General features: G+C 39.2%; 3 protein-coding genes across 7 annotated transcripts in view; 1 reads left to right on the top strand and 2 right to left on the bottom strand.

Moving 5' to 3' along the window:
- Positions 1–5,599, bottom strand: part of fbrs (fibrosin) — a 33,596-nt gene extending 27,997 nt beyond the window's left edge. For 4 of the 5 annotated variants that reach the window (XM_034106716.1, XM_034106714.1, XM_034106715.1 and 1 more), the window contains exons 1-3: positions 3,859–5,599; positions 504–674; positions 316–399 (exon numbers count right to left, since the gene is read on the bottom strand). In XM_034106716.1, coding sequence (XP_033962607.1) covers positions 316–399; positions 504–674; positions 3,859–4,161 — 558 coding nt within the window. In that variant the 5' untranslated portion in view covers positions 4,162–5,599. The remainder of the gene's footprint in view (positions 1–315; positions 400–503; positions 675–3,858) is intronic. The other variant, XM_034106717.1, reaches the window with a different exon arrangement.
- Positions 5,600–6,471: 872 nt separating this feature from the next.
- On the bottom strand, positions 6,472–9,484 carry mrm1 (mitochondrial rRNA methyltransferase 1 homolog (S. cerevisiae)). Its single transcript, XM_071206707.1, has 2 exons — positions 9,036–9,484; positions 6,472–8,132 (listed from the first exon to the last, which is right to left on the bottom strand). The coding sequence occupies exons 1-2, from the start codon at positions 9,266–9,268 to the stop codon at positions 7,052–7,054; spliced, it is 1,314 nt and encodes a 437-aa protein (XP_071062808.1). The 5' UTR covers positions 9,269–9,484; the 3' UTR covers positions 6,472–7,051.
- Positions 9,485–10,005: 521 nt separating this feature from the next.
- chmp2a (charged multivesicular body protein 2A) lies at positions 10,006–12,908 on the top strand. The gene is made up of 6 exons (XM_034107171.2): positions 10,006–10,151; positions 10,976–11,143; positions 11,855–12,034; positions 12,124–12,254; positions 12,589–12,650; positions 12,740–12,908. The coding sequence occupies exons 2-6, from the start codon at positions 10,976–10,978 to the stop codon at positions 12,859–12,861; spliced, it is 663 nt and encodes a 220-aa protein (XP_033963062.1). The 5' UTR covers positions 10,006–10,151; the 3' UTR covers positions 12,862–12,908.
- The last annotated feature ends 645 nt before the right edge of the window (positions 12,909–13,553 follow it).

The following is a 13,553-nucleotide window of genomic DNA, read 5'->3' on the forward strand; positions in this document are numbered from 1 at the left end:
CATTCTTTTAGCATGTCATGAGCAGAAGACTGGATAACTGGGGGTGCATTATTATGCACTTGAGTTCATTAACAAATGTTATTTAGATTTATTTTTGGAAAATGCAGCCACTATTTACTTCAATTGAGTGTCTCTCCGTTAGTCTTCTGCTGCCAGAACAAAAAACATTATCCACAAATCAACGGTAAGATGAGTGAATAATTTATATACAAATTAAACAAATCATTTTGGGGGTTAAGTATTCCTTTGACATGAATTATATTGTTACGTTGGTATGTGAGTGACAGCAATATGATGGGTAATGCCAAAGCTTACCCTGCATTTATTTTTATTATTTTCTTTTCGTCCTGTTGTTTTATTAGTTGAATTATTTTCTTTACTGTTCATGATGTCTTTGTTCTGTTTGAATTTACAAAGAAGAATTAGCTTAACATCTAACATGAAAAGATGATGGTGGATCCGAGTCGACCAACACATTAAAGCTCAGAGTAATCATCCGTTACCTCGATCTTTCTCCTCTTATTTTTACTCTTGTTCCAGTAGCTGCTGGAGTAGCTGTGCGGGGCCCCCTCCTCCGGCTCCGACCCTCCACCGTTCTCCTCGGGCCCCCTCTTCCCCTTGTTCCTCCTGCATGGAATATCAGTGCGCTGACTGGGCTTCAGAGAGCAGTCCATCTGATAAGGTGGAAAGAGAAATCAGTGTTTACAATACATGTTTAGCAATAATCATGAATCTATAAGCCTAATGCTGATTAATGTCCTGATGCACCTTGTTTCTGCATAGTTTCGAACTCTGACTGAAGGCAAAAATAGTAACACCAGAGTGATGTAATGCAGCCTGCATGTGACTTATGCCCCTTTCACACCAAGGCTTTTCCAGTTCTAGCTCCGCGCTAGAGCTTTTCTGGTTCGGAACCGGTTCTTCGGTTCAGCTCCCGCTCTGTTCACACCGCTCAGAGCCCGACTGGTGCTGCGTCAATGCGTCATCGTTTGCGTCATGACGTAACCGTTTGCGTGCCTGCTTCATAAAGCCAAACCGTGCGGAACCCCCTCACATCGACAACAACGGCCAATTGCATTGAAGCGCTACTCGTTTTGTTTTTGTCCGATGTAAGCGTGACGTATGCGGTGCTTGCTTTCAAGACCGACAACTTTTTGGTGCTTGAAACGAACCGGATTCCGGAGCTTAGAGGCGGCTCCCGCTGCGGTGTAAACAGGAAAAAAACGGTGCTTTTCAAGCTCCAGCTCCGAACCAGCCCTGGAACCACGTTGGTGTGAAAGGGGCAACAGATTGTGTGTCGACTCAATTATATTTTTTTTGACTGTTTTTGTGGTTTAACTTGGTTTAACTTGTTGTAAAGGTCTGGTAAACTCATTTAAATCACAGCTACAAATATTACTATTTTATGTGGATATTGCATTATTAATTTTTTATTTGTTGTTATGCTTTTATTGCTTTGAAAAACAATTTATTTCAAATGTGAACCTACTTCTTTGTTTTCCATTTTTATTGTAATGTTTACTTAATCCCTTGTGTTTAGTATATTAAATATATTCTATGCCCCTTTTAATTAAAACCTTTTTTTTTTAATCGCCTTGTAAACAATGCTAAAAATATATTCTAATATTTGTTTACACCTCATTTAAAACAAAAACAGTTTGATAGGAGTACATTGCAGTGTATAGGGGTTTCCGTCTTTCTGGTCACTTATTATACTGATCGTTGGATAAACCTGAGGAGTTGTGAGATGATATATAAGCGAGAAGGAGGGAGCATTTCTGTTACAGAAACAATTTAAATGTGTTCACTGTTTCTGGTAAAACCCTTGAAATATATATTTTTCAATCCTCTGTGATGAGGTCATAACCTAGGCATTAAAGAGTCACATCGTCAACATGTTTGAAACCAGTAACTTATCTATAAAGATTTCAAAACGTTTATTCAAACTATGGATTGTTTGTAATATAAGTAATGTATAGGGGGCTTGAATCCAGATAGAGAAAATAAATAAAAATGACAAGGAACTGTTAATGCTGAGTTTCAAAACTACTCTGTAGAGTTTTAAATCCAGTTGGTTATTAGATGCATTTAGACCATGTAAATTTAGAATATACTCTTTTTGGTATAATCCTTCAAAGTTCACATGAAGGTCACCTCAGCTTGTCTGACAAATCGGTGGTACTGTGTTTTTTTATGAATGATCTTCTGTGGAATAACATAGGGCAGTTACTGCCGTTAATAAGATCAGACAGGAAGTTCGACATTCGGAGAAGGAAATTGCCACATTCCACGCGTAATGTGTATTTCTATTGCACTGTATTTTTTTCTGCTGGTAAGTGTATTTTTTTCTATTAGCAGTTTCAGATAGTAACCAACCATCAATGTGCGCAGTCAATGTAAATTCAAGTTAGCCAAGAGAAGTCTGTGTGTATGAGAGGGAAGTTTTGCAACATAACCTATAGTCAAATAATTTGGTTTCCTGTCTTGAAACAGAGGTCGAATAGACCATCAGACCCACCCTTAAGGCGGAATGACTAATATGAGAGATTATGTTCTCTTTATAAGAGTGTGATTGTCCCCCATGCATGCATTAGATAAATGCATGGTGGTACAATGCCGATTTTAGGATCCACATGATTGATTGACATCGGACCTAAGAAAGTGAGGAATGAAAAGCATTACCGAGCACACCTACTTTAAAGCAAAGGCCCACTCACATTCTTACTCAACTAGTCAGTCCTTATATCTTCATCCTCATAAATGTCTTACTTGGAGAAGGATATTTTTTGTATCAGAGTTGGAGGTAACAAATGATGAAGTAGCTTTACCCACCTATCAAAAAACTATTGCTCTGTAGAATGTTAGCAAAGACACTTAAAAAACAACTTGAATGCCTTTTATTGTGGTGAATCCCCTTTAGAAAAACAAGAACACACTGAAAAATATAATCTGTGTATTTTAACAATGTGCATATAAACCTATACTAAATCTAAGTTAAGACCCCACGTAAAACTGCAAACCTCAGTTCAAATATTTCTTGTGGTTTAGTGTTGTTTGTTCTTAGTCTGAATAGCTATTTGGCAGCTCTTCAACACCTCAGTGAATTAGGACATGAATAATTGAGGCCTCTCCAGACCCATCAGAGGGATGCCTTGGGGTTTGGAGTTGGCCTGCCTGAGTGGATTGCTTTTTCCAGGCAAATGAATAGTGTCAAAGAGTTGAGGAGTTCATATCTGAAGCCTTTTCACACCTTTAGCTGGAGGGAAGAAGGCATGGTTTGACGTGATGGGACATTAAATTAAAGTAGTCAATCCGTGCAAGAAACCACCGCTATGCTAAATTGTCTGTTTGATGAATAAAAGGTATTCAGATTATGAAATAGCAAAAAAGTACTATTCTCAAAATGTGTATTACTAAGGGCTTAATTGATAGGGAGGTATTGAGAATAGTCCTAAGATATGGCCGGTAGTCTGGAATTTCATTCCATTAAGTTAACAGCATTGGAAAGAAATACAGCATAACCTAGTAAGTAGAATGTAATATTGTCTGGTGGTGTGTTTGGGTGTTTTTTTTGTATGTATCATATCTATAAAGTGGTGTTGTTGTTTTTATGCTTTGTTTAGGTAGTGTTTGTTTATCTGAACATCTGAATATTTAGAACTGGAAGTTTACTTTATGTTATTGTTTAATTGGTGCCAGAACCATAACAACAACAACAAAATAGATAAACAGTCAATCTTACAAGCCAATGTATTATTTAATTAAGGACATGATCGTGTCAACTGCCACAACTCATTAAAAGAGTATTAAATCAATGTGTTGATGTTGTTTGGTGAATGACAGCAGTGACATATTTACCTCCAGTGCCTCCAAGCTGACAAAGCTCGCGATAGCGAAGCCATCAATGATGTCTTCCTCGCAGGACACCGACTCTCTCTTCCTCCGGCGTGGAGGCCTGTGTCTCCCAAAACCAGGTCGGCATTCTCTCCCGCCGGGACCCAGCACAGTGTTCGTCCCACAAGCCTCACGGTCGGAGCCCGACGACAGGGATGTGGCCCGCTCCTCGGCCAGGTTCACTCTCCTCCTCCGCCGCTCCCTGTCGCGCTGTGAACGGGACCGTCGGCTCTGCCTAAATCCAGTGCTTCGGCTCGGGCCCTCCATCTTGCAAACCTCCTTTTGTAACTCCAGTGAGAAACCAAGAGGCACTTTAATCAAGTCCCGGTCCGGTCTAAGGCACCGAACCGCTAATAAAACACCACCACACAGACAGGCCCTCGCAGGGAGCCCCTGTTAAAATGGCGTTAATGGAACCAGTGGCTATTATTTACCGTCCTTTGACAACTGTCTATCGGCATCAGTGCCTTTCTTCCGGCGAAATTTGAGTGTCATTTCAATGAATCTGAACGTAAACTTAGCCCCACATGGGTATTTAAAACTATCCACGACAGACACTTAAATGTCAGGACATTGCTGTATAGATGGCTAACATTAGCTAGCTAGCAAGAAATCCAACCGACATTAAGTTATACGCATGTAAACAAAAAAAGACCAACGTTACTCGTGCTGCGGACAAAGCAGGCCAAATCGTCTCTAGATAAATTTCGAAATGGAAATCACTTAAACCTTGTTATTGCTCATGCAACTCTTGCGTGTAGGATTTCTTTTTTTTTCTGCTGACAATTTTATTTGCCTGTTAGCAAAACGATAGCTAGTTAGTTAGCGTTAGCAAGGCCAATAACCCAGATATCCGACATTAACACAACAGTGGCCGTGACATTATTTCGTATTAATGTTAAATGTAAAATGTTATTGTTGACAGCGCCTGCAATTTACTCCCAATATAAAAAGGAGTAAAATGCTGTTTGAGTTAAAGTAATGCGGGCTAACGATAGGTCAGTGTTGACTCCAGCTAATTAGCATTTTGGTAGCATTTACACGGCAATACATTACAATATATTTAGCCAGTGACCTATGAATACAACTATATTCTTAAAACGTGTCTGGAAAAGACTGACAAGCCGGATAGTTTACTGTAAAGCTAACCTGTAATCTGCAAAAATGAGAACAAATATGTCCACTGCCGAAATGTGTTGATGGCCGATAGAAATGGTTGAATTCACATCAAAAGAAAGACGTAACGTTAGCATTCGGGCTCGCTAGCGTTAGCTGATCCAGCTGTTAGCCACAAGCAATATTTGTTAAAGGAAGCAGGACGGGGTTGTTTTGCAACCAATCGTCCATGAAAAATGATTCTTAACACCCAACCCTTCTGTCGTTCCAGCTTCACCATAAATGGAAAAAAATCAAGGCCCAAATATTAAAGCCTCGGTGTCGATTTCCATAAACGAGGGTGTCGGCCAAGCCCCCGTTGGGCTGGACAGCTCCTTCATGCAGCCTTCACTGTGGTGTAATCCAATGTTTGTGGATTAGTTGGACCATTTGCCGACGATTCCGCTCAAAGATTTCTTATTCTTACTAAATTCAAATACATACGGAGAGAAAGCGATCGGCTCGGCTGCCTTTCACAAGTTTCTACGGAATTGGAAATTAATCGTGAAAATCAGGGAGACACAACCCTTGTCAGCCGTGCAGTGCATTGTGTGCGCCACTCTTCTTCCCCAGTCCTCAAACTGGGCTCGTTGGGAGCTCTGTTGATGCATACTGCCGCCATGTGGAGAGTGTAAGGTATATTTTATTTTTGTTTTATTATGAAAAAGCAGTTTTATTCAATATTGCATAAATAAATACTTTGAATGATTTGCCAACAAAAATAATTAGACTTAAATAAACAAATATGACTATTCATCATAAATGACGCAAAACTCAAGACACATAAATATATATATATATATTAGTCAAGGTGCAATAAGTAATAATGGGGGTAAAATAAAAGATGAATTTGATGCTGTATATCCACTGCTTCCACACCTTTTAATGTCTGATACTTTTACTCCTTATTTGTTTAAAAATGCATAAGAATCTGACTTAAGTGTGTTTGGTGGATTTTTCCTAGGCCCTTATTACATTTGTATAGTATAAAGATGTAACATATTTTTTCCTGAAAATATAAAGACGCATTATTCTCTTTACTTTTATTGTATTTGATGTTACTTTTATTACAGGGTATTTGTTTTTTCGAAATAAAAACGTCATGTCATTTTCAATATGACGTAAATATATAATTAAGTTGATACAAAAGCAGTTGTGTGCATCTGCTAATTTTCTTTTTAAAATGTTATCATGCACACATGGATATGTTTGTGAGATACAGCCCTGGCAGTGCATATGCATAGTGTGTGTGGAGAAGATTCAAACAGCACAACAACAAGCACAAACCCTAACAAGTTGATAAGATCAAGTCATATTTTATTAAAGAATAACATTTCATCTATTTAGACCTCCTTATTGTTTTACGTACAGCATGTAAAAAGCATGCAGTACAGTGTCAGAGAAATGACATTGTTCCAGAGATATATATTTGTCTTGCTTTTGAAAAGCAAAGTTTAGTCTCACACTTCCATAACCTGCAGTAGTTTTTAAAGAAAAATCACAAATATGATTTCATATTGTAAAAAAGGGTCTGTTATTTCCTGAAACAGCTGGTCACTGCAGTTTTTACGGTTTTTACTGAAACAAGAGGAAATGTTTCATTTACTGGGAACTACATTCAGCTGCGGAGTTTTTGAGTTTGTGTGACAGCAGGACGGTGTTTGTGGGATTGAGTCAAAACAAAACTACAGTGTGTGTTCAGACTGCATAAACATGTCACCCAGTACAACAGTGTGCCTCATTGATATTTTTTTAATAGTTTTTGGACAACAATGGAGCTCTATAGCACATAAGAACCAGATACACTGATACTTCCACAGTACTGTGGAATGTGTTGACAGAACCAACATTATAGAAGATCATCCTTATCCTTTAAAGCCATTTCTGAAGATTGCCGTGATGTGTTCAATTTCAAATACATCCACATTTCATTCTGTCCTCCATAACATTCTCAGTTCCCTTGCATCTTGCATAGAGTACAGACAGATATGGAAGGTGTTGTTCATCTGGCGGGCCTCCTGGAGGACAGCAGAGAGTAGAGCAGAATGCCTGAAGCTACAGAGACGTTGAGAGACTCGATCCCCGGGAACAGCTCTCTGCCGGCGGGGATGGTTAGAAGTGTTTGGCACAGAGAGAGCAGCTGCTGGGACAGTCCCTCCCCCTCACCCCCCATCAACAACACCGTGGGTTTGGTCACTTTAAAGTCTGAACACAGGGTGATAGGAACCTGGGACTCCTCCCCTTCAGCTCCCACCGTGCCCACCACCTGCCAGCCCTGCGCCATCTTCATCTTCAGCATGTCCTCGAGGTTTTCGTATCCGTACACCCCAATCACCTCCATGGCGCCTGAGCTGGCCTTGCTGACCACTGGAGACAAGGGACAGCTATCATGAAGGCTGCTGACAACTCTGTCCACGCCGAGAAAATACGCCGAACGTAGTATGGCACCGAGATTCATGGGGTCTTGAATTTTCTCCAGAACGAGCCAGAGAGGAGTGTCCCCCGCGTTGGGTTTAGAGTCTCTGTCTTCAGTGAGATAGCCCAGAGGACTTGCCTGCAGACACACTCCCTGATGCACTCGCCCAGAAGACATCTTGTCCAGATCGTTCTTACTGACCCGCTGGATTTGTACTCCTCGCCGATGAGCCTCCTCACACACATTTAACACAGACGCCCTGTGAGAGGCCTCGCCATCTTTTACAAACAGTTTACGGGGCTTTCTTCTACCCTGAGTGAGAGCCAGGACACAGGGAGCGATGCCAAAAACAACCTCATATTTCTCTGCTTTGGAGTCCATTGATGACTTATTCCTCTCTCCAACCGGCCACTCCTTCCTCTCTCCAACCGGCCTCTCCTTCCTCTCTCCCACAAACCTCTCCTTCCTCTCTCCCCCAAACCTCTCCTTCCTCTCTCCCCCAAACCTCTCCTTCTTCTTCTCTCCCACCACCCTCTCCTTCTCCCTTTTCTCTCCGTCTAGCCTCTCTTTTTTCTCCTCAGGGAAATCCTCCATACTCAGTCTCCTGAGTTCAGATGACATTCTGCTGTCAACCCAGCTCCTCTGATTCGGCTCCTTTATCACAGTTCTGTAAAATAGAAAGATCTTAGAAAACTTGTCATTTCAAAGCTGCAACACCACCTTACTGAAAGGGATGGTTTACATTGTTTGAAGTAGGGTTTTTTGAGGTACTCATCCAAAGTGACAATTTGGATAAGTAGACAGCAGTAACCATATGGAAGCAGAGCAATGAACTGCTATGGACTGAGGCAGCAGCAAAACTTATTTCAGCCAGCAGCAACTCCTGTATTCTGAGAGTCAAAATTGCTATTTTTGCTAAAATTCTTAAGAGAGCATAGACAATGGATCCAGCTCCCCATAGATAAAGGCTGCAACATTGCAACTGTTTCCCACCCACAGCAGTACACTGCTTAGCTCCTGTGTCAGATACTACTACTACTACTACTGTGTGTTTCTCCAAACTGGGGGCGTGCCGACTGTCATGTACTGTAGGTAATACACTCACTATAGATAAGTACATCAAAACATTCAAATGATATCTTTAATTTCTTGAGAACTAACCAATATAATTTATTAAACAAAACAAAAAAATACACATTTATTTTGTAAAGGGCATTTTTCCAAAGGTAATCTTTTGTTTCATTACAGGTCAAAATTCCACTTTTTTATTACAGGGGACTCTCATCAAATTTATTTCCAAGATTTTTATTTCCATTATTTGTGTTGTTAACTTAATAAATGTGGAATTACTCAAATAAAATGTCCCTGAAATAAATGACAGTAGTCTAATAATTATAAACGTCCAGTTTGAATATTTATTTATTTATTAATGGGACTTTACCCATTTATAATTACACGTATTTATGTTTGATTTAATTTGTATTATTATTATTATTTCAGAGATATCGGTGTTTTTTTTAATAGTCACAATTATAATAGATAAAGAAAATAGCATTCAATATGAACTGACCTCTCCTGTGTGTGCCATCGATCCGATTCCCCAGGTTGGTGTTGGACCCCGGAGGAGTTTATTGAAACTCTGCGTCGTCTCTTCAGCACAGGTTTGCTGCTGCTGTCCTCTGAGCACAGCACAGAGGCTGAGACATGATAAGAGTCCACTCTTGAGATTGATTCCGGTTTGTATAATCTTCTAGCCCAAACCAGTAGCAACCTCTGCTGATGTGCAATGCTATTTACCCACATATTGAAATAGTTGTAATAATGTCCAGATGCACTAGGAAGGGAAGCTGGCCTGGCGAAACGTCCAATAATCTATAAAAGTTGTGTCGGCAGGTTAACTCCTTAACTATTATCAAATATTTCCTTTGACCAAGCATCAAAACCCACTGTCTTCCTCAGGAGAGGATGTTTGTGTGTCCTTAACATGAAATTCGCACATGTGCAACCTAGCTACACAAAGCTAACAACATTAGGACCGGATGTCAAGCGATTTCACCTAGAGAATAACAGCCTCACAACAAAAGTTTGCCATTTGTGTGGGAAAAATGTTATTAAATAGATCTTTACTACACTAGCAACAGAACACATCAGGTACAAACTGTTTTTGTGATTTCAAATAATTAATGTTATGATGCCAGGCTGAACATAATATCTGTCCAGAGTATTTACCAGTGTACTGGTGAAAATACAAATAAAAAAGCACAGTTGTACGTTTTTTTTCTTTTTCTTAATTTTTTAGGATCCGAGTACTACCATTACCAGTAGGCTTTTGTTTTTTCTGTGTTTCAAACACAGAAAGCATTCAACAGCAACCGTAACAAATACATAAAAGTAAATAAAAACATCCCAATCCCAAATTAAAAAGACGAAGGATTTTATTTTGAAATGTTGTTTTTCTCTCTCTGACGCGTGACCTTGACACCTACCGGCCATGCTACCGGCAAAGAAACCGACGTCTGTTTTTAAAGTCTCTAAAGTGCGTCATCACGTCACTTCCCGGAAACTATCGTAACACGGAAGTGAAGGAAAGAAAACAAATAATCGTTCGAAATTGTGGCGAGTTGAAGTCGGAGAAAACGCCTTAAACACCATTTAACCTTCCGGATTACCGGCTTTAGACGAAACGGTGAGACTAACATTATACCGGGTCTGGATTTTGTAAAGCTTTGTTTGGTATTTAGTTGTAGGACTAACCGTTGGTGTAAGATGTTGAGGCAGTTTTGGAATCGAATACACGGCTTCGGAAACCTCGGGCCTCTAGTCACATTACTAACTGCTGAGTAATGTTTTCCAGGAAACAACAGGTCACCGGGTGGACCATTGACTTTATATGAAGACTGACATAGCTGAAACTGTTTTAAAACTGACTGATTTAATGTGTGTTAAAAAGTATGGTTGGATGAAGCATAGCACAGAAGGTAAACACCAGTCAAACAGAAACAAATATATTTTTATGGAATTTGGAATTTGTTGAATGATTTTGTTTTTACTAGATTTGACCTCTCTAATCTGTCAGTAGTGCTGAAACAATTATTCAGATGATCTACAGTAAGAAAGACTGAAAATGTGTAAAATAAGTAAATAAATACTTTTTAAAAAATCCTGCTTTAGAAATGTTTACTTTAGTCAAAGTATGTCAATATAATCAGAAAAGTATTAAATGTTTGATTTGTAAAAAAATAAGAAATTACAACAACAAAACAATAGTTGGACCAGTTTGACTGTGTACATTTTACTCACACAAACCTTGTTTTGACAACTTTTTTATTATAATGAAAAGCAAGAGAAAAGGTTGTCATAGGATCAACATTTTCTGACTAGTATTTACTAATTGATTAATTTTCTAATCATGTCAGCACTGGTGTCATAAATATCTTGAATTGAGTTTTTTAACATTATATACTGAGCTTGACTGTTTTTCGACCTTCTGCCTTTGGTATTTCCAAATAGATGGACTTCCTGTTTGGAAAGAGGAAAACCCCGGAGGAGATGCTAAGGCAGAATCAGAGGGCGCTCAACAGAGCCATGAGAGAACTGGACCGAGAGCGACAGAAACTGGAGCAGCAGGAGAAGAAGATCATCGCTGACATTAAGAAAATGGCCAAACAGGGACAAATGGTGAGAAAAGAGAAAAAGTACCCAAACTCTGTTTGTAGCTTCAATTCTAACATTGACTCGTGTGAACATTTCAAATAACTCAAAAGTCCAAAACTCATCATTTATTGAAATAAAATAGATGGTATCACTTCCAAAATTCACAACATGTTTCTATCTAACAAGTATTCTGCTTCAATCCACATTTGTTAGTATTAAGTCTCTCCAAAAACAATGTTTTTACTAAAAACATTTTTATTCCAGATGAAACCAACTGGTTGATTTGAAGAAATGTTATACATAAAGCTCAGGTTATTTATCATGGAAAGTACCAGTCCAGTGAGTTAGAAAGAATAATAAACCTAGTGGTGAGGTGGTGAGTCATAGTGATGTCATCTCGGCATGGCCTTTTTTAAAACATTTTATTTGTAAAGCACCTTTTTAATGTGTATTCCAAATACAAATTCTAAAAGTAAAAAACAGTTTTCTTTCCTGCTTGGGAGGCACTTACCAATGATTGCTATTTATTAAAGAAAGTTAATTTAATCAAATAAAGTCAAACTATCAAGCACTTTGTCAAACCAGGGATTTTCTTCAGGATGATGAGAATAGACGAAGACAGACACTTTGATGACAGATATACAAAGCTGCATTAGAAAACCTCTGTTAGTTTTAAAAGATAAAAAATGACATGCAGTACAGCCCCAATGATGAGTGTTATTTTAATCTTTGCAGGACGCCGTCAAGATCATGGCTAAGGATTTGGTCCGCACACGGCGCTACGTCAAGAAGTTCATCATGATGAAAGCCAACATTCAGGCCGTCAGTCTGAAGATACAGACGCTCAAATCCAACAACAGCATGGCGCAGGCTATGAAAGGCGTCACCAAAGCCATGGCCACCATGAACAGACAGGTCTGCCCTCAAACACACTTCAGTCATTCAATAGAAATAAACAATAACAAACTGATGTTGACCATCTCCTATGTATTCCACGTTCACAGCTGAAACTGCCCCAGATCCAGAAGATCATGATGGAGTTTGAAAAACAGAGTGAGATCATGGACATGAAGGAGGAGATGATGAATGACGCTATCGATGATGCCATGGGGGATGAGGATGATGAAGACGAGAGGTGAGGGACTTTCTTTCCACATTTGTGTTCTGAATGGTAATAGCAAATATGGACATTTCACTCGAAGTAGAACTATCAATTATTACAAACAAGTTCTTACCAAAGGAATGATAGAAAGTACGACAGTATTTTTCTTGAGTTTAATCTTTTCAGCTGATTTTTCTAAAAAGAAGAAATTAGCAAATTAAAATCAGTTAATCACAACAATTCAAGTAGAATGCCTGTTTACCTCAAACTCCCACTTAATTACTTCTTTATTCAGCCTCCATATTTGGATAATAGTAACCCAATATATGTTTTGCATTTACTTGAATACATTTGTTATTGTGTACAGTGACGCCATCGTGTCCCAGGTGCTGGACGAGCTGGGTCTGAATGTGTCCGATGAACTGTCAAGTAAGAAAACGCAACACTTTGAGCACAATTATTTCAATTCTACATTTGCATCGTTTGGTCTCATTAGATCCCCTTTGTGTTTATTTCAGATCTTCCGAGCACCGGAGGAAGCTTGTCGGTGGCCGGAGGAAAGAAGGTCGAGCCTCAGGCCGCCCTCGCAGACGCAGACGCCGACCTGGAGGAGCGGCTGAATAACCTGCGGAGAGATTGAGCACGCAGTGAAACTGTGGCGGAGTTGTTAATACAGATACAAACATACTCAAATCTCTGTGTTTAGATTCTTTTTGAAGGTATAACCGGCAAACGGAGCTATTTCAGATGTGTTATATAAGGTGTGTGGCTTCTGTTCTGAGGTGTTTTCATTTGATGTGTGTTTTTATGTATTTTCTCAAAAAAAGGAAATACTTTTAGTGTCATTATCCTTCATAGGCCTGGTCTCATTTTTATTGCCAAATGACACGAGTTCTCTAAAAGTGAAAGATTATTTCGCTGTCTGTGTAAATACTAACTCCTCAAGGCATGATGTTTTCGCAATTTAAATGAACACTAAAAAGTTTAAAATGACCCAAATGAAAGTCGGTAAAAAGGACAGAAGCGGATGTTTTATATGTCAGCACTTTTTGTACATCAGGCTGGTTTGGCTTTCTTTTTATCAATCTCATATAAAATATAGTTTTAGCCCCGGTGTCAGCATTTAATGACTTTAGATCATTCTTTTTTTTATTGTTGTCGGGATCCAGTTGAAGATGGTGTACAAAAAGTGTCTTTTCTGTCTAAATGTATGAACGGGCAGTTTGTTTTAAACAAATATATAAAGGAAAGAAAGGTGTCAGCTGACTCCTGTTTACTGCCAGGTAGCCATGACTCGGTGATTTTCTTAAGAACAGCTGGATCTTCACCAAA

The sequence above is a fragment of the Pseudochaenichthys georgianus genome, chromosome 19 (assembly GCF_902827115.2).
Source record: "Pseudochaenichthys georgianus chromosome 19, fPseGeo1.2, whole genome shotgun sequence".
Lineage (NCBI taxonomy): Eukaryota > Metazoa > Chordata > Actinopteri > Perciformes > Channichthyidae > Pseudochaenichthys > Pseudochaenichthys georgianus.